The following is a 19,343-nucleotide window of genomic DNA, read 5'->3' as shown; positions in this document are numbered from 1 at the left end:
GCGGTTTGATGACGATCGTGCGTTTGAAAGGAGGCCGCCGTTCGCATTCCGGCGGCGTAATGGGTGGTGGCTGCTATTGGGCAGGTGATTTATAGGCATGCCGGAAAAATTATAAACCCATAATTGACGAGCGGTATCCGCAGCGATAAATTGAGTCTAACTCTAAGTGATTGTCATATAAATAAGAAGGTTTTCAAAATAGAATTTGGCTAAGTGAGGCGAGCTATTTTGGCTTGCGGTGGTGTCATGCAAATCACCGTTTTGACGCAAAGTTGTCAAACTTCTTAGATGTGAACAACATTTTAAATTTTCCTTAAGGTCAACGGAAATATATCCGAAGTTGAGAGGTCAATCAGAAATAGTGTTATAATGATAATCTTGTCAAAATATGTAAAAGAGTCGATCGTCAATAGAGATGTGAGCAACCAGCGGCTAACAGACAAGTTCCGGTGGGTGGGTCATAGTAGGCGATGGACTTACATATATTGGCAGTGTAGCTCTGCAACCCGCTCTTGTTCCGCTACCGTCACCAACGTTGCGAATGAATTTTCTGCAGCAATCACCTCCGCTTTAACCGTTACCGCCGCAAACTGGAAGGACGAAGTACCCGCCAAGATGCATACACCACTAGGTGTTCCAATCTGCCAAATTCACGATTCAGCCATCTTGGATTTTAGTATGGGAGAGCCAGCCGGTTTGTTGTCGTTTTGCACTGAAAATGAATTTTTCACCCCCGCCTTCTTCTCTTCCACAAACTGAACACATTGCAACACCTAGCTGTGTATTCATCTTGGTACCCGCCACGATATCAGCCGGTATGGCCCATCGTTAAAGCTGAGGTTTTCAACGGCGTTTGGTGGTCATCCTAGGGAGGATACCAGAGTAGACGCTCGACAAAGAAGTTTGTCAGTCCAGCTAAAGCCCCTTAAGGACAGTTCTCACAGAACTCAAATACTCGTAGTACTCGCGTTTTCAAGCGCACATCACTAAATACGAAAGTAACGCACAAGTGTAATTTTTATTATTTCACGCATGCTGCGATGCAACAAAACTGAAACAATAAAAATGACAGTTGTGCGTTGCCTCCGTATTGAGTGGTGTGCCCTTGAAAACGCGAGTACTTTTGAATTTGGATTCCGTGGGGAGTGTCCTTAAGTTGTATTAGTTTGACGTCTATGCTTGCGATGAACTTATGGGATTGGTTGATTTACCGAAACCGTTTGCTAAACTGTTAGCAAGTTTTAATCTATTTACATAAAAACTAATTTCAGTCTGTCTGATCCTTATAGACTCGGAAAGTACTGAACCGATCGGTGTGAAAATTTGTATGCAGGGGTTTTTGGGGCCGGGGAAGGTTCTTTTGATGGTTTGAGACCCTTCTCCACTCTAGAAGGAAGGGCTCCCATACAAATGAAACACAAATTACTGCATAACTTGAGAACTAATCAGAGCATCAACCAATTTTAGGCGAAACAAAGTTCGTCGGGTCTGCTAGTAGTAAATAATTATACCATAATATTGTAACACACTGGAGTCGGTTTTTACGCGGAGGATACGTGGTTCGAAAACTAAAACAGCGCACAAAACGCCGAAATCCAAAAACACGCCTGAAAAACCGCGTAAATTCCGAAATCCGGGTGAAAAAATCACGGGAAGAACGACTTCAGTGTACATTGGGTATGTAGCGTTGGGTTTTCCTTACTCGAATGGTCCAAGAAAATTGAAAATCGATCCTAAAACGGATGAGATATTAACGATCAAAGACTATCATATTTTCGTATCGTTTTTTGATTTTTCGAAATCATGAAGTATACCCCAATATAGCAAAGACAGAAGTAGTCCCACGTCAAGAAGACTACTCAGATATGAAAAGATCTTTGGTTACCGGTATTGGCAGGTTGGTTCAAATATAGCTTTAGCAACCCTATCTGGCTATTCGAAAGTGATTAGGCTGACCTGTGTAGGAGCAGCATGAAAAAGTTTCAACCTGGTGAATTACGTGTCAAGGCAAGGGCCAGCAATCGTTCAGAATGGAAAGCTTGTACGTTATTCCTATGCACTACTTGCAACTTGTCCATGTCAGTCTCGTCCGGATTGACAAATCGGTTAACTTTCAGGGACTAGCATGGTCCTGAGCATGGACGGGAGCATCTTTTTTTAACTTAAAATCAATTTATTTTCATTTTTTTGAGTTCATACAATAGTGTTTCAGTTTAAGTGTTTGGCCACTTGGCCCTTCATCTTCATTTTTTTTCTTGTTTGCTTTGTAAAGATAATTGTTTTGTGTTCCAATTTTACATGTTAACCTTGAGGAGGCACGGGAGCATCGAACATCGAACGAGCGAAAGGCAGAGCCAGCGAGCCGGTGCCAATGGTACTGGCCGCCAAAGGGGTGGGGCCTCAGTCTCCAATGCAACCGGGAAGTGCAGTTTTCGCAACAGAATCGGCAGAACGAACGGAACGAAACACCGAACAACCAAACATCATGGCACGGAAATCCGGCGGCGGAGAGGCAGCGAAATACGCGGCAGCGACTAAGGCTTGTATGGGCAGCGACAGCAAGGCTCAGAAAAATATCGTCAAGGGCTACCGAAGCGGAAGCCACGGAGTAAAGAAAACTATGCCATCTACATTTACGAGGTATTGGAACAGGTTTACCTGGGCATTGGAGTCTCGTCGAAGGCGAAGAGCATCATAAACAGCTTCGTAAACAACGCCTTCTAGCGTATCGAGGCTAAGACCTCCCGTCTATCGCATTACAACAAACGCTAAACGATCACAACACGCGAGATGGCCGTCCACTGCTGCCAGGCGAGCTGACCAAGCACGCCCTCTCATAGGAAACCAAAGCCTTCATCAAGTACACCAGCTCCAAGTAAACGAAAAAAGGTCTTTTTCACAGCCCTGGCTGCGTTTACAGAAGAGAGGTGTTTTGTACCACGCACGGAGAAGGTCAGTGGCCACTTTTCGATCAATTCCGAAACCTGTCTTGCGACGTATCAAACTTTATGATTTTGCAAAACAAGTCATTAGGAATTTGTTCCAAAGGTATTTGGTCCACCTGGTCACATTACGGGGCGCCCTCTCTGGAATGCTGGTTCCCTGGAGGAAGTGGTCATTTTTTGATCAATTACGAAACCTGTCTTGCGACGTATCAAACTTCATGATTTTGCAAATCAAGTCCATAAGAATGTGTTCGGAGGGAATTTGGTTTATATGGTCATATTCTGGAACACTCTTGAATGCTACTTCTCTGGGGGGAGTGGCCACTTTTTGATCATTACTGAAACCTGGCTGGCGACGTATCAAACTTCATGAATTTGCAATTCAAGTATATATGAATTTGTTGTGAGAGTATTTGGTCATTCTGGTCACATTCCGGGACGCTATAGAATGCTGGTTCCCTGTAGGAAATGGTCACTTTTTTATCAGTTCCGAAACCTTGCGACGTATCAAACTTCATGATTTTGCAAAACAAGTCCAAAGGAATGTGTTCGGAGGGTATTTGATTCATACTGGAAGAAGAATGGGTATTTGGTTCATACTGCTGGAAGGTAGTATTCAAAATACAGAATTTATAAAAAAAAGCTGTCTGTTACTTGGTTACAAAAAATAAATGAATAATTGTTTGTTGAGTCTTTCATTTACTTCAACTATTATAAACTTGATACATGTTGCATTTTCTACTTGAAATCTTTTTCAGTGTTTTGTTATCGACCAAGTTTATCATAGTGAAAGTAAATAGAAGGATTGTAAAAACCTTTAATCGAGTAAATCAATGTAAAAAACCTCAGATCAATCCACCTAGCATTGGAGGTGCCTTTCTTGCGCAATAAAATAAGAAAAACACATAAGAGATGTCAAAATAGCCCTTTAGGGGGGTAGATTTTGCTTTACCATCAATTCATATCCATTTGCGGTCATTTGAATGCATTACAATCTTTTAAAAAAAAAATCGTTTTTTTTATCCCGAGGGGGCAAAAACAATGTTTTTTTTTAATTACTTTGGAACGCAATGACCGATTGGGCCAAATTTTCATAGGAAACAACTAGACCGCTTACTTGCGTGGCTGGTAAATTAAAGAGGCTTTCATTTTGATATGCATCTGCTATTACAGTCGCCTCGAGTCGAGAGAGAGTGTCCGAGTCGATTGATATATAAATCTTCAAAATTCACCCTGGTATGCACGCTTAAAATCAATAACACAGAGATGTGTTTGCATCACACAAAACGGACCTAATGCGGAACATCCCCTAGATGAGCGATAGTTACACAGCCACAAAAATAGCTCGTGTGGTTTTATTGAAGCTTGGATTTCAATATTTTCAACAGTATTTGGTTCCTCATGAAACAAGGAATCTGTACAAACGTTTACATGTTGAAAAGGACCGTTATCACGACCGTACGAGGCATTTTTGTGCCTGTGTAACTGTCGCTCATCTAGGGGATGTTCCACATTAGGTCCGTTTTGTGTGATGCAAACACATCTCTGTGTTATTGATTTTAAGCGTGTGGGTCCCTTCACATTGCTCAATTCCGGGTAATGAGAGAGCGGACTCACTTGCCAGGGTGGGCGCTATGGAAGGCGATATTTATGAGCGACAGATCGCCTTCAACGAGTTTTTTACAATTGTCCGTCAGCAGGTCTTGCTCAGTTGGAAACGTAAGTGGGATTAAGGAGATTTGGGTAGATGGTTACATACTTCCACAGGTATCGAAGAAACCTTGGTTCAAGGGGTTGGACCTTAGCCGAGACTTTATCACGGTAATGTGTCGGCTAATGTCCAATCACTATTCACTAAACGCGCATCCTATCGAATAGGACTGGCAGACAGCAATCGCTGTAGATGCGGTGCAGGTTATCAAGACATCAACCACGTTGTCTGGGAATGTCCCGAATACGAAGTTGCCAGGTCCGATTTATGTTCATTCCTCCGGGTCCAAGGGAAATCAGACAAGGAAAACATTAGAGACGTACTGGGTAACCTTGACTTGGACTACATGATTCTTGTACACAAGTTCTTAAAACGTATCAATGTCTTCGTCTAACCCCTCTGTTAGCTGTTCGAAAAAGTCTACTTTGCCTCCCCTCCCCCTCCGCTCAGAAAATACGTATTTTTGTATCTTTACAGTTCATCCAAAGTCCACGCTACGTTAATCAGTCATGAAAACCTTACAACAACGCTGTTTAAAAACAACACTCCCTAGGCCCTATCCCATCCTATTTTTTTCTAATGTACTCCTTAACCTCGGCCAAGCCGCGAGTTTTTCGGCTCCCCAAGAACTAACCACTAGAACTAAGACGAAGTTCATGAAATTGTAAAACTATTTCAAAAGAAAAGCGGCTCCGTCATTCCTACTGGCACTTGAGCCTTTAAATAAAATTAAAAAAAAAAATCTTCAAAATCCATCGAAAGATAAAGGCGCTAGTAAAGTTCGAAATCCTCCCTTTCAGCGTAACGCTCTCAATTTCCGATTGGTTCTCGATTGGTTTAGTTTGTTTACTGCAAAACCAAGAAATACTCTCAGGAAAGAACCTTTATGTAAAAACAATTAGTTTGATTTCATTCAACTATTTCTTCATTTTAGGACATTTTCCATCATCTATAAGAAGTAGTGGCAGCCGACGAGTAATGGGGATACAGATAGCTTCGGTAAATAATCTTCTCATGTCCAATTAGCTCTGCATTCTCACCCCAATTTTCAGAAATGACCAAGACTTCCGAAACATCGCCGTACCGTTGTTGGCTTCCATTTTCTTCGGTGGAGGACTATTTTCAAAAACCTCATACCCTGATTATATCGTGTAAAAAATAACACAGTTGAATGAGGATTGTGGAAAATATGATCCTCAAGGAAATATCTCGGCAAAATGCAATATTGGAATTAATTATTTACAGTTTAATTTGTTAAAAACAATTGTGTTCATATTTTAGCTACCGTTAAACGATTATATTAACAGTTTTAAAATACAAATCATTAAAAGTGTATTGTACAAATACAGAACCAATGCTCGCACCATATGCTCGGCCTCATGTATCCAAGTACATTAAATTGAAATACAGGAGATTTGTTTTATTTGATCTCCAGATTGTCAGTGAAAGCAATTACCGATTATCATCTCTGATGAATATCGATATAATATGCATGAAGATAAGTTGAATGAAGTGAGAATCAGTACCAGGAATAAGTTAAGCTGTGATCATTTATAAAAAAAAAGCATCGTTCAAATACAATTATAACATCTCATGAGAGATATTTAAGTCTGGTCTACTTCTATATGGCTCGAAAATTGTCGATTTGGACTCATCTCGACCGTGTAATTCAAATGGAAGGCATAGATAATTTAAGCTTCATTCGAGATGCCTCACCTCACCTCGTGTGAGACGTGGAATAAGCGCAAAAAAATGTAAAAATACTAAAATGGAAGAAAAATCTATTTTACTACTATTTGGATTGCAGGCTTGTTTGTTGAAATCAATTCTTTTACTTACGTGATAAAAAGGCTAAATAAACTTATTAAGCTTAATAAGTTTAGAATGAATAGCTCCATTGAAAACTTCTTTTCTATGTTTTGAAAACTTGTCACGAAACGTTTTCCATACACATTTTTCAGGTGCTTCCTTATGGCATTAACAAATTTTGAAATATAGCACCTCGAAGTACTTCGATTCAACTTTGTCAGATCATTAAATTTTATTGAAGTCTGTTGGTTAAGAGTCTAGGTATACCTACTTCGGAAACAGATTAGATGTTTGGAAATTCACTCTGAAGTATAGAATTAATTGTAGTATAAAAAAATAAGTTTTTTTTTAGTTTGATGTAATCACGACTGTGATAAAGCCACAACATAGGTACAAATTGGCCGCGATATTAAGCGACAGAGAACCATTGGTTTCTGGAGCAATCACCATCGGTTTCAAAGACGTCACTTTTATCGACTGTTTGACCAGAGATGAACGCGAGAGCCAAGTGTCTCCATGTCCGATGAACCTCAACGATAATAAAAATCACTAATTGGCCTGGTACCAATTATGGGGCAGACGTCCGTAATCCATGACCATTGGCCTGATAAGGATTCAATATTCATCGTTGATTTTCCTTTTTAAACATTAAAATGCCCTGAAAACGGAAAAAATGGTTATGCTTAAACTCTGGTGAACTTTTTCATAGATGTTTTTTCTGCTATATGCAAGTAAATAAACAACAAAATGGTTGCTAAGAAACTACTTCAGCGTCCATAAGGCGCCAATAACAGATCAGCGTCGGAAGCAGTTACTGTCAGAATTGTTTATAGCAGCCGCCATTATGGCTAGCGTGGAAAGCTGGATAGTAAAGAAAAACGTACGTCCTACGTCAAAAAGCTAGTTGCTATGAAAAACGACAACAACACAAATGTCGTTTCTTGTTATGGATGTGTTTGTTGGGTATTAGGCTTGTAAAATGTCATCTGCATGTCATTTGACTAATTTGTTCATAACTTCTTTAGAAGCAAAATTTCTTCCATAATTTTGAATGTACTCATAACGCTTGAGTAGGGTTATATTTTTGTCCAAGGATACATTGCTCTAAGTATAACATCAAAGGCTGGAGAGTGAAAACTCTCCAAAATGTCACGTGTCATTTGACATAATGTCATTTGAATGACATTTTGCCTCCCACGCCCCAGATTACATATTTACAGCAAAGTCTCGTTAGACAAAGTTGTAGGCCCATTTAACCGCTATAAGTTCGTCATACAACATGAATTGATAGCTACCTTCTGAAAAAAGTTCTGGGAAAATTATACAAACGAATGCAAATGACATTTTACAACACTGTAATGGGTATACTCCCAAGGTGGTCTAGTAGCCTAGAAATGTGAATATTTTACCGCTCATAAAAAAGTCTACATCTTCGCTTATTTAAAATTGCAACAAAATATGTGCGCCAGATAGTCGCCTAAGAAAAACATACTTCCAGAAATAAAGCTGCTTTGATATTTTTGAAAATTCGGCCGCCACGTGGTGGATTGTGGCGATAAATGCTTTGAAAGCACGTGCTATTTGCACTGCGGATACATTTTTCACATCTATGAGAGCCTTGGAAAATGAGCACGAAACTTGTCGTCTTGTTGCATGCAGTGTTGTCCTACATTCAGTGCAAAAAAATCTGCTCTTTGATTTTACTCTATCTATACGCTGAAAATACACTCTAGTACCGAGCCAACCATCGATATAGGGAGAGATATCGAGATGTAGAACATCAAGATGCAGAGAGTCAACTGTTTTATTTTTCAACTTTGGAAAACTAATTTTTGACGGAGGTCTCGTGAGTCAATTCGTGAAGTCGAAGCATAATCCTTCGCACAACCAATGACAGTTCTTTATGAGTTTTTACAGTAGAGGAGCAGAGAAGAGGGTTTGGTGACCATGTTTCATTCAAACCCTGACAGATAGCATTTGGCTTTCCCATAGGAGGGAAGAGCAGAAATTGGAACGACTTCGCCCATGGGCGTAGCCAGGATTTCGAGAAGGGGGGGGGGCAACTTTTTTGGTCTTCTAAATCGTAGTTTTATAGTAGTTTTATAAAAACACATGAATATTAACACACGAAAACAAATCCAAACCAAATCGAAACAATAATGATCAAAACAATAATGGATTTAAAAATGCGTGATTTATTGCTCATCAGATATTTTTGAATAAAGTGAAAAAAATATTAACGAACTTAGTATTCAGAAAGAATATAAAATCGGCTATAACAATTATTTTAAGCATCCTGCATTCTTCCATAAGTTTATGAAAACAAATCCTCTTTGAAATAATATTTATTATGAAATAGGCAGAAAAATCAATATGCAAGCTTTCTTCAGGAATTCCTTCGACAATTGCTCCTGGCATTCTATCCGAAACTCTATTGGGGATTCTTTAGGAATGCCTCCAGCAACTTCTTCGGCAGTGTCTTCAGGAATTCCACCATAAATTTTGCCGGGAATTGATCCGAAAATTCCACCATTATTTACTCCAAGGAAATCTTCACGAACTTCTTTATAAGTTCTGCAGAATTCCCTGCAATAATTCAAATAATTTCGTGCTGTTTTTTAAGAATAAGAATATTCCGTGGAAATTCCGCAGAATTGCCAGTAGACATTCCTGAGAATTTCACGAAAAATCTTCGAATTTCTTGTGTAAACTCCATAAAATTTTCCGTGAATTGTTTCGAATAATTTCTTGTGAAAAATTCAAAGAATTCCTCCAGGAATTCCACCAGAAATTTATACAGAAATTATACCGAAAATGAAATCAACAATGTAGTTTTCGGAGCAATGAAATCCTGAAAGAATTCCGGTGGAAACTTCAAGATTTTCACTGGGAGATCCTCCAGGAGTTTCTCCGAAAATTCCTCCTGGAATTCTTCCAGGCGTTCCACCGGCATTTCCAATTTCTCTAGCATTTCCTTCGAGAATTATTCCGGTAATTCTATCGGCAGTTCTTCTGAAAATTCTTCCGGGAATTTCAGCAGAATTGGAATTTATTTAGGCTTCTTCAGGAATTTATATAGATTTTCGACCAGAAGCTCCTCCGAGAATTTCTCTGTGAGCTCCTCAGGGAATTCTCTCTGATGATGATGATGGTCCAGCTACAAACCCCAACAAAGGTTTCAGCTAGACGAGATTTGTCTATAACATGAATTCTCTTGATTAATTATTTTTAGAGCGTCTTAGGGGAAACGCTACAAGGTTAAATAATAGTCTTTTAACCATGAATTCTCTTGTTTCCGAGAATGCTTTTGGTATTTTCCCCGGGGTTCCTTTTAAAATTCTTCCGGGAGTTTCTTCAGAAATTCTTCCAGAAAATTGCTTCGAGAGTTCCTCCGGGAATTCCACCAGCAATTCATCCGGGAGTTTCTCCGGAAATTCCTCCGGGAGTTCCAACAGAAGCTATTCCAGGAAATTATTCAGGCTCTTTTCCAGGAAATCATTTAGGCTTTCTTCAGAAATTAAGCTGGAAATTCCTCCCGAAGTTCTTCGGATAGTTTCTCTGGGAGCTCATCCGGGAGGTCCTCTAGGAATTCTTCTAGGAGTTCCTCCTGAAATTCCTCCGGGAGTTCTTACGGGAGCAGTTTCTCCGGCAGTTTCTCCGGGTGTTTCTCTGAAAAGGAACTCCAGGAGGAACTCCCAGAGTAATTTCCGGAGGAAGTCCCGGGGGATTTTCTATCCAGTATTTTGCGCTCGATAATGACCACCGAGTGAGTGCCTTTTTGACATTTGAGAGGTAGAAAATATTTACACTTTATAATCAATGTGGGCTTTGATTAATTGAAAAACATTGGCACTCATTCGGTATCTACAGACAAACGTAAATATGTCAAGTATTTTCCAATTTGTTGTTCAAGGATATGGTAGTTTTTCACGTATTTTTTATAATAATTTATTTTATTTTCTAGGAATGTGGAAGCCACAAGATACTAAGAAATCTTATGATGTGATCAGTATTTTTTTAAAGATGAAAACAATTTGGATAAGGCGATATCCAGGTAGTCTAAGGCTCGATTCATTAAAACCTTTTAAAAATAACCCCTTAATGTTTTGCGTGCGCAACGTGTAAATGGACACTTCTACTTCTACTTCCCATGCACTAATTGTACGCAAAAAAATCCGACCCAACCTGTGCCACAACACTCTTCCAACGCGGCGAAAGTGTCCGCGTCGAATGGCCAGATAAACTTACAGCTGATGGCTGACTGAAGGCACTTTACTGTTATTGAATAAAGGCCCAGAAACCTGAATATTTTTTCTGCATTATATTAATAACGATTGATGGTCGTATTAGCAGATCTGTTATATGTCCAGCTTGGATAATATAAAATGAAGATATCCACCAACCAATGATTCTGGTATTCACATAAAAATAAGGAAATAGTAAAAAAAGAAATTTTTGGGGATTATTTACCCTATCTCAGTATAGATTTTCAATGAAGTTTAAGGGAATGGTAAACTTTTCCAGCACTAAAGTTGTTATGTGATTATTGTGTTGACACGCAGCAATGATGGTTCATCAAACATGAACATGCAACGACTTAGAATTCTTAAAAGAACCTCCCGGAGGAATTCCCGTAAGAACTCCCAGAGAAATTCTCCGAGGAACTTCTGGAGGAATTTGTAGATAAATGCCTAAAGAAATGCTAAATGAATTCCTGGAAGAAAGCCTGATTGAATTCCCGAAGGAACTACTGGTGGAACTTCAGAGGAACATCCGGTGGAATACCCTAGAGGAAGAGAAACAATATTTCTGAAGGAACTTCCGAAATCCCATTTCCCGTGAAATTCCTGCCAAATATCGTTCAGGAATTCCCTGTAAAGTTCCTGGAGGTATTACCGGAGAATTTCTTGGAAAAACTCCTGGAAGAACTCCCGGAGAAACTTCCACAAGCACTTCCACATAATTCTTAGAGAAGTTCCTAAAGGAATTTCCGAAAAAATATCTTAAGGAATTCCCAGAAAAATACCAGGAGGAATTAATGCAGAAATTCCCAGATGAAATCCTGAAAGTATTCCCAAATGAATTGCTGAAGAAAAACCCTGCGGATTGTTCCGAAGAAATTTCTGGAAGAACTATTGGCAGATATCCGAGTAAATTCCGAGTGAAGTTCGGAAGGAATTCTAGTACACTTCCGCGAAAAATCTCCCGGAGAAATTCTTGACGGAACTCTCGAATGCATGTCTGAAGGAAATGCCGGATTCTTCCTGAAGAGAGAATAGCCGAAGAAATATCTAGAAGTAAATCTTGGAGAGAAGAGAAGAAATCTTCAAGGAATTTCCTCGTGAATTTCCTAAAAAAATTAGTGAGGGGTTTCTAGATAAGGAGGAATTACAATTACATGAGAAGGATTTTGGGAAGAATTTCAGAGGAATTTGTGGATAACTTTCCGGAGGAATTCAGAAGTTCCCAGGGGCTTCTAGGGCTTCTAGCTTCTAGAAGGATTTCAAGGAGAATTTTTGAGTCCGAAATGTTTCGAGTTGTTTTGAACTTTCATATATTATGGATCCTGGATGCCCTAATAAGTTTTGGGAATCTTTTGAATTTCAACCACCTATTTCTGTTTATGATTGGATCGTAAAGTGCACATGTTTGAGGGAATTCATTTCAGTACCCGTTCAATCTTTCCACAATTCAGGGGGGGGGCGACGGCCCCCCCTGCCCCTCCTTGGCTACGCCCATGACTTCGCCAATAATTTATTTTCAAAGTAGCATTCAATGGAAACGAAACATGGTTTTCACGAATGTTTGGACAAGAATACGTTTATTTTTAATTATTGTATCTATTTCATTTTTTCTTTTTGTTCGAATGAACCACACTAGCTCGCAACCAAGAATATTCGCGATCGGAATTATGCCATGCTTTTTGTTTTTGTTCTCCCCCATTCTTGCGAACGAAACAAGCGCCAGAAAAACAACTGTATTCTAGCACTCATGATGCGAGTATTTCCACGCTTGCTTGCATCCCGTATTCTATAATAAAATTATAGTAAAATAAAAATAATGCAATTGTTACAAAATCGCATGAATGTTAAAAATGTATTTTTGTTAAACAGAAAAGTGCTTTTCTGAAAACATATTTTAAGAAAGTTTCAACTAATTTTTCAGTAACACAGGAACATACGGATTCCTTAACTCAACAAACAAACCATTCATCGCATAGCATAAAGCCCATGGGCTCCTGTATCATATCTTCTCTCCATTAAAAACCCTAATGAACTCGTTTTGAGTTGAACCATCATAGAGACCGCCACAATATTGGAACCACTATGAAGACGATCGCTAAACAATATCACGCCCAATAATTTGCATACCTTCCATAACTTCGTCGTCGGCCCCTCTGATGTCAAGCTACCCGATATCAACCGGTTTCAACTCCTTCAGTGCTATGACCAACAAATTGGTCCCATTGTGACATAAACGACGGTGCTTCCAAACACTAAAGTTATCCTCCCTCGAAACGACAGCGGTGGATGTCACCGCAAAAGTTATTTCCGAACCAAAAGTTGCAATATTGTAGAGGATCACCCACTAATCCGACGACGACGACGACAACTACGACAACATCGGACTGGATTGGGTCAAACTGTCTGCCCTGCGAACACTCGCTCGCTCGTAACATCTTTAACATCTCAATTGTCGGCTAGTCATTATCCATTCATTTGTCCCGGATAGATGGGTTGTGATTGACTGCGGCTGTCTTGCGTTGCTGCTCGGTTCCTAAGTCCAACATAGACTTCTTCGTATCATCATCTCTCACGTCATAAATGCATTCATTGCACGGAAGGGAAGTGCTCTTGCATAGGATGTGTGTCCCCTGCCGAAGGAAGCCGCACACGTTTCGCACTGGTCATATTTTACCCAACTAATGCGATAATAACGCTCATCAGCAGCCTCCGTGCCGCACCCGTCCTATACACACACCACATACGTGGTCCTTGTCTTGCGGTGTTGGCAACGCGCAACATTGTATGGGCCGAGCACGCACTCACAGAAGCTCAACAAACTGTCAGCCACCTACCGCCTCTTGAGAAAAGATCATTTGCCAATCCAAACACATGTGTCGCACTTGGGGACACGGACGGAGTTTGGTGAGGCGTGGAAACAAATCTACACACAAACAAACACATCCGACGAGAGCGACAACCGTTTCTTTGGATTTGCTCACGAGTCACGACCGGGTTTCCACGCGAAAAAGTTGATCTCGAATTTCATGCGTCTGGATGAGCTCGGCGGAGATTCATGAAGCTGTGGGCTTTTGTTGGACTAATCCTTTCTGGATGGGGGGTAACCTGGTCCTATGATGGTTCGTTACTAACGAGTCGTTAGCGAACCAGTGGTTGGTTGATGGGGTCGGGTGAGAATCAGTTGAAAGTGACGGTGCATTAATTAGTTGTTCAAATATTTAGCAAACATATCACCCTGCCGTGTTACGCTGCAATCTCGGTTGTACTGTTCGCTTCACTTGTTAGTTTGTAGCAGACTTACTCGTGAAGAGTGCTTCGGCAGGTTGACAAGACGTTAGCAGTTGTCACCAGACAGAGCCAGCTCTTCCTTTTAATCTTTTTGACTCATGCAGCTTGATTTGAGGTGTCAAAAGTAAATAATAAACTAGAAACAGAAAGTAATCCAGCCGGATCAGGGTGGATTTAAGTTGAACAATGTTTAGCAAATTTGGATAAAAATTTAAATTGAATAAGAAACTAAAGTTTCGGGCTGTATCCAAATTATTCTCGAAATCCTCTTACAATTCGGATGGATTCCAAAGAAATCCAAATGGATTTCAGGATGAATCCGAGTGGAATCCAGTGAGAATGCTTTCCAGTAAATATCCGAATGGAGTTCCGAATGGATTCCATGAGGAATCCGCATGGATGCAAGGGAGGATCCAGACAGAAATTCATTAGGATTGCATGGGGATTGCAAAGGAATTTATTGAATTGCTGAGAATTTCAATCGAGTGGGTCATAAAATTTATGAAACAAGAAAATTAAGTACCGTAATCTGCCGTAATCTGAAAAAGTGACGTATGCGTTAAATTACAAAATCCATGTTTTCCATTTTTCTGCTAAAGAGCTCGATGAGTACAACTCCGTAAGGCCATTTTTAGAAAATGGCTTATTCGTCACTTTTTCAGACTACGGCAGTTTAGGTCCGATAAATTTGGAAAGCGATTTATTCAAACACCTTACATTATTTCACGTTGAGTTTCATTTTTTGGGATGCAAAATGTTTCGCTGGACAACCCTAAGTCAAGACAAAATTTTCAAAACGACTTATCTGCTTTTGTAAACAAAGATTCAAACGACGATTTGACGAATCTGATAGCTCTCCCACGCAAACCAACACCACCAATAGGTAGCGGAAACCTTCACCTACCTATTGATGGTGTTGGTTTGCGTGGAGCTATCAGATTCGTCAAATCGTCGGCTGAATATATGTTTACAAAAGCAGATAAGTCGTTTTGAAAATTTTGTCTTGATGTCAAATGATATTGGAAAGAGTAATTCATTTTTTGTGTCGGTAAATTATCCAAAAGTTGCTATCTCCCTCAATCCAACCCTGTTGCGGGAAGCGACGAAGACGAGTTTCATGCTTATCGACAGCTTCTCCACTTACCCCATCAGTCTCACCGCAGGAATGCAAAATATGCACCCAATTTATGCAAAAACAAGCGTCAATGAGTGATACTTATCAACACCTGGCGGCAGAGTTCGACAGACATACCAACTCGCCGTGTCACCATGCAAAAGGCAGCTCGTAGTCACGCTGCGTTGTCAAACGGGATGGGACGAGCTATCGAGCTAAACCACCTCTGCGAGCTCCCCTGCAAAGAAAATCCACCGGTTGTCAAATCTGTTATTGATTTTTACGATGAAGGCAAATCCAGTTTCACACAGTGCTAATTAATTACTGTAGGATTGAATCGGTTCCATTATGAATTAATTTGTGACTCGCAAACCTAGTGGCTACCCTGTCCACCATACTGACATGTGTGCTATTCAAAGGGGGCATCTACCTCTCTGCATTTCTTGAAGTCGGTTACAGACTTTGAGGCTTTACTAAAATCGAAAAGAGCGCGTCACTTGTTTAGCTTTGAAATAATCAAACGAAACTGATTATAATTAAAATGCGACTGCACCAGATCGGGTTTCAACAAGCAAACAGCGTTCGACATGTGGATGTCATCCGATGCGATGACATAACTCACATTGGCCGTCATATGTATATCGGACACTACTATTTCTTGACGACACGCTAATAACTATGAGCACTCCTTAAGTGTTTTAGTTCGAAGAACCGTTGAATAATCTCAGACCTGTGTAGTCTTCTTTTTAGTATTATGGCCATTGTTTAGAATGGATAAAACCTCCTAAAGCCTGATTAATATTTTTTCAATTCTCAGATGAGCAAATCCTAATCATGCAAAACCAAAAGGATCACATTCACGTGCCAATATTTTTAAGCGTGTATGCACCGCAAGTGGGTGGACTGAACTGCATTCAATCAATGTCTGTCCTCCTGGCCGACACTCGAGTGCAGACCAAAGACGACTAGAGCACAGTCAGCAGCCTAGAAACGAAGACGACACCCGTTGTATACCTTCTCGTATATTGGCAGTTTGTGAAAAACGAGAGCTTTGCATCCCGTGGAATCACGTCGTCGTCGTCGTCGTCGCCGCAGCAGACGATGACGCGACGTGTCGGCACTAAGCGAAAACTAAGTGCGGTAGGTCAGTGTCTGCAGAAGTAAGCTAAAAATTGCATCGATATGCGATTTCTCATTATTCAAGGCGTTTCGCTCCCACCAGGTCCGTTGTAGAGACATTGGTTAAGAAAAGTTAAAATGAAAAAAAATCACTTGTAAATTGCTGAAACTCTAACATCAGTGGAATAAGTAATGACGGAAATCCAAACGAATTCCGACGGGAATCCAAACGCATATCGATGAGAATCCAAACGCATTTCGACGGAAATACAAACGAGTTCCGACGGGAATTCAAACAGATTTCATGTGGAATCCAAACGGATTGCGGCTGCAATACAAATCGATTCCAGCTGCAATCCAAACGGATTCCGTCAGGAATCCAAACGCATTTCGATGGAAATCCAAACGGATTACGATGAAAATTCAAACGGATTCTGACGGGAATCCACACGGATTTCGACGGAAATCCAAACGCATTCCGATGGAAATCTTAACGAATTCCGACGGAAATCCAAACGTGTTGTGGCTGCAATACAAATCGATTCCAGCTGCAATTCAAGCGGATTTAGACGGGAATTCAAACGAAGTTCGACGGGAATCCAAATAGAATCCGACGGAAATCCAAACGCATTTTGACGGGAATCCAAACGAATTTCGCCGGGAATCCAAACGAACTCCGTCGGGATTCCGTCAGGAACTCCAAACGGATTCCGACGGGAATCCAAAAGCATTGCGACGGGAATCCAAACGGATTCTGACGGGAATGCAAACGGATTCCGACGGAAATCCAAACGTATTTCGGCGGAATCCAAACGGATTCCGATGGAAACCAAAACGAATCCAAGCGGGTTGGAAAATCCAAACGCATTTTGACGGGAATCCAAACGCATTTCGACGGCAATCCAAACGCATTTTGTCGGGAATTATAAATGAATTCCGACTGAAATCCAAACGCATTTCGCCGGGAATCCAAACGGATTCCGATGGAAATCTAAAAAATTCTGACGGGAATCCAAACGGGTTGCGGTTGCAATACAAATCGATTCCAGCTGCAATACAAACGGATTCAGACGGGAATTCAAAAGCATCTCGACGGAAATCCAAACAAATTCCAGCGGGAATCCAAACGCATTTCGACGGGAATCCAAACGAATTCCGACGGTAATCCAAACGAATTCCGAAGGGAATCTAAACAAATTCCGACGAAAATCCAAACGAATTCCGATGGGAATCCAAACGCATTTCAACGGAAATTTAAACGCATTTCGGCGGGAATCCAAATGGATTCCAATGGATATCTGAACGAATTCCGACGGGAATCCAAACGAATTTTTACGGGAATCCAAACGCATTTCAACGACAATCCAAATGGATTCGGATGGAAATCCAAACGCATTTCAACGGGAGTCCAAACGCATTCCGACGGTAGTCCAACCGCAATTTCTACGGGAATCCAAAAGCGTTTCGACGGGAATCGAAACGGATTCCGACGGAAATCCAAACGAACTCCGACGGAAATCCAAACGAATTCCTACGGGAATCCGAACGAACTCCTACGGGAATCCAAACGCATTTCAACGAGAATCCAAATGGATTCCGATGGAAATCCAAATGCATTTCGACGGGAGTCCAAACGCATTTTGACGGGAATCCAAACGCATTTAGACTGGAATCCAAACGCATTTCGACGGGAATCCTGAAGAATTTCGACTGAAATCCAAACGAATTCCGACGAGAATCCAAACACATTTCAACTGGAACCCAAACGCATTTCTACGGGAATCCAAACGGATTCCGACGGAAATCCAAACATATTCCGACGCGAATCAAAACAGATTTGATCTGGCATTCAAACGGATTGCGGCTGCACTACAAATCGATTTCAGCTGAAATCCAAACGGTCTCCGACGGGAATCCATACGCGTTTCGAGGGGAATCCAAACAAATTCCAACGGGAATCCAAACAGATTTCATTAGGAATTTGAAAGGATTGTTCGGAATTGGATTCCAGCTGCAATACAAACGAATTCCGATTCCAATACCAATCGATTCAAAATTGAATTCCAAACGCATTTCGATGGGAATCAAAACGTATTCCAACGGAAATCCAAACGAATTCCGACGGGAATCCAAACGCATTTCTTCGGGAATCCAAACGCATTTCGATGGGAATTCAAACGGATGCCGACGGGAATCCAAACGAATTACGACGGAAATCCAAAAGAATTCCGACAAAAATCCAAAAGAATTCCGACGGAAATCCAAACGGTTTACGACGGAAATCCAAACGGATTTTAACGGGAATCCAAACGCATTTCGACATGAATCCAAACGCATTTCGACAGGAACCCAACCAAATTTCGACGGGAATCCAAATGAATTCCGACGGAAATACAAACGAATTCGTTTCCATGACCATCTGGAATCGAAACGAATTACGGCTGCAATCCAAAAGGAAACCGACGGAAATCCAAAAGAATTCCGACGGGAATCCACACGCATTTCGACGGGAATCCAAACATATTCCGACGCGAATCAAAACAGATTTGATCTGGCATTCAAACGGATTGCGGCTGCACTACAAATCGATTTCAGCTGAAATCCAAACGGTTTCCGACGGGAATCCATTCGCGTTTCGAGGGAATCAAACAAATTCCAACAGGAATCCAAACAAATTTCATTAGGAATTTGAAAGGATTGTTCGGAATTGGATTCCAGCTGCAATACAAACGAATTCCGATTCTAATACCAATCGATTCAAAATTGAATTCAAACGCATTTCGATGGGAATCAAAACGGATTCTAACGGAAATCCAAACAAATTCCGAAGGAATCCAAATGGATTCCGACGGAAATCCAAACGGATTCCGACGGAAATCCAAATGGATTCCGACGGAAATCCAAACGGATTCCGACGGAAATCCAAATGGATTCCGACGGAAATCCAAATGGATTCCGACGGAAATCCAAACGGATTCCGACGGAAACCCAAACGAATTCCGACGGGAATTCAAACGCATTTCGACGCGAATCCAAACGCATTCCGACATGAATCCAAACGCATTTCGACGGGAACCCAACCAAATTTCGACGGGAATCCAAATGAATTCCGA

The 19,343-nt window shown here is 40.8% G+C and overlaps 1 protein-coding gene across 1 annotated transcript in view; it reads right to left on the bottom strand.

The window, feature by feature from the left end:
• Positions 1–15,027: 15,027 nt before the first annotated feature.
• Positions 15,028–19,343, bottom strand: part of LOC134219950 (uncharacterized) — a 63,020-nt gene continuing 58,704 nt past the window's right edge. Inside the window, exon 3 of the mRNA XM_062698854.1 lies at positions 15,028–15,349. Within this exon, the coding sequence (XP_062554838.1) occupies positions 15,327–15,349 (23 nt within the window). The 3' untranslated portion in view covers positions 15,028–15,326. The remainder of the gene's footprint in view (positions 15,350–19,343) is intronic.

The sequence above is a fragment of the Armigeres subalbatus genome, chromosome 3, assembly GCF_024139115.2.
Source record: "Armigeres subalbatus isolate Guangzhou_Male chromosome 3, GZ_Asu_2, whole genome shotgun sequence".
Classification (NCBI taxonomy): Eukaryota; Metazoa; Arthropoda; class Insecta; order Diptera; family Culicidae; genus Armigeres; species Armigeres subalbatus.
This window is presented reverse-complemented; position numbering and strand designations above follow the sequence as displayed.